At 44.6% G+C, this 1,500-nt stretch overlaps 1 protein-coding gene across 1 annotated transcript; it reads left to right on the forward strand.

The window, feature by feature from the left end:
• COCCADRAFT_113797 (uncharacterized protein) lies at window positions 1-381 on the forward strand (the record flags this gene model as incomplete). The annotated part of the gene is made up of 1 exon (XM_007720873.1): window positions 1-381. A coding segment is annotated over one exon (381 nt), but the record flags the coding sequence as incomplete, so codon positions are not given.
• Between the last annotated feature and the right edge of the window lie 1,119 nt (window positions 382-1,500).

Here is a 1,500-nt window from a genome sequence, read left to right on the forward strand (position 1 = left end):
TCTCTTCCTACAATGCCCCTTGATCCGAAGATCTCTGGAAACACGATGGTTGAAACCATATACTTCGACAAGGACTTCCCGCACAAAGACGGCTGGGTTAGCAATTTCAACCAAAAAGTCCAAAACATTCTGAATCTTCGGGGCAACCAATTCAAAGCAGCGAGTGGGGGGTGGGCACATCAAGCGGCTGTGGCACCGGGTACTACGGATGAATGTTTGGTTTGGTTTGCAATTGTCGGATGGCCTTCAATGCAAGCTCATTTGGAATGGAGAGACTCGCCAGAGCACCATGAGAATACTAAGTTGCTAGAGCAGTACAAAGATTGGTGGAAGGGCCTTATCAGAGTTCATTCAAGCATGCATGAGATCTACAAATGCTAGTCGTTAAATAGATACTGTAGCAAAACGACGTAGAATAGCTTTAAATCGATGCGAGGTCATACATTTAGAAGCGCTTTTAATGATATTGATCGCGAAGTGTATATTGCTCTTGCTCCTTTCCTAAGCCAGAGGTTGATTTTGGTATGAATGCTCACCTTGTTACGCGCTTTACGCTAGCGTCGTATGTTCACCGATAATTAGCGCTAATGTTTACTTTTACGATTTGCGGCATACACTAAGTGGCATGCAGGCGAGGATCGTAGAAGCGGTGTCGCTTGACTGCACACCTCCATGACAGATTCGTGTGGCCCTAAAGCATTTAGTATAGTGGCGTTAATCTAAAAGCTCAGAAATGACACAACTACTATGGCGTCGAATAGACTTTCCTAATAGTCAATCTACAAAAACTGTACAAAGAGGTCTCTGAATTACAACAAATTTACTGTCAGTGGCATAGCTGCATACTTGAGAACTATTGTAGATGTTCTAAGCGATACGAAGTAGTTAGTACCTAAGGTTTAGCAATAGCATACTAAGGTATAAGGAACATCAACCTTAGTAATGTTCTAGGGTTCTACGTTAGGCTCCTACATCAGTCTTCTATACCCACTTTGCAAGAGGACTTGTGTGGGACAGCTGAAGTGGTAATGCCCTGGACCCAAACGCGAGCCGTGCCGCGCGATAGTGTCGGGCGCGAGTGGGACGGCTACATGCCAAGTCTAAGATTCCGCCTATTACACGCTCGATCTAGGAAGTCATCGAAGTCTAGAGTTCTTGGCTGTGGTATTATCGTTGCCGACGATCTCGACGTGCATTACACGAATAAGCATGATGTTAGACGTCATAGATATACACTATGCAAAGTTCGCCTAAACGGTGTGCTGTGACGATTGCAGATAGATTTTGTGATCATGTGGTTCTTTGAGCAGCCACATCTACTAGCCGGCTTGTCATAACCATCTGTAGCTCACATAGAAACGCATTGCATGGTCTTAGCACTTGCTTGAAAACGTCAGCAGATTCAATCGATGACGTTGTGACTAACCTTGGTTATCGCCAACGCATAGCATACTTGATTTTACCGTTTGGGCCCTCCAAACAATACTCACTAACCTATTC

This window comes from Bipolaris zeicola (assembly GCF_000523435.1).
Source record: "Bipolaris zeicola 26-R-13 unplaced genomic scaffold scaffold_750, whole genome shotgun sequence".
In the NCBI taxonomy this organism is placed as follows: domain Eukaryota; kingdom Fungi; phylum Ascomycota; class Dothideomycetes; order Pleosporales; family Pleosporaceae; genus Bipolaris; species Bipolaris zeicola.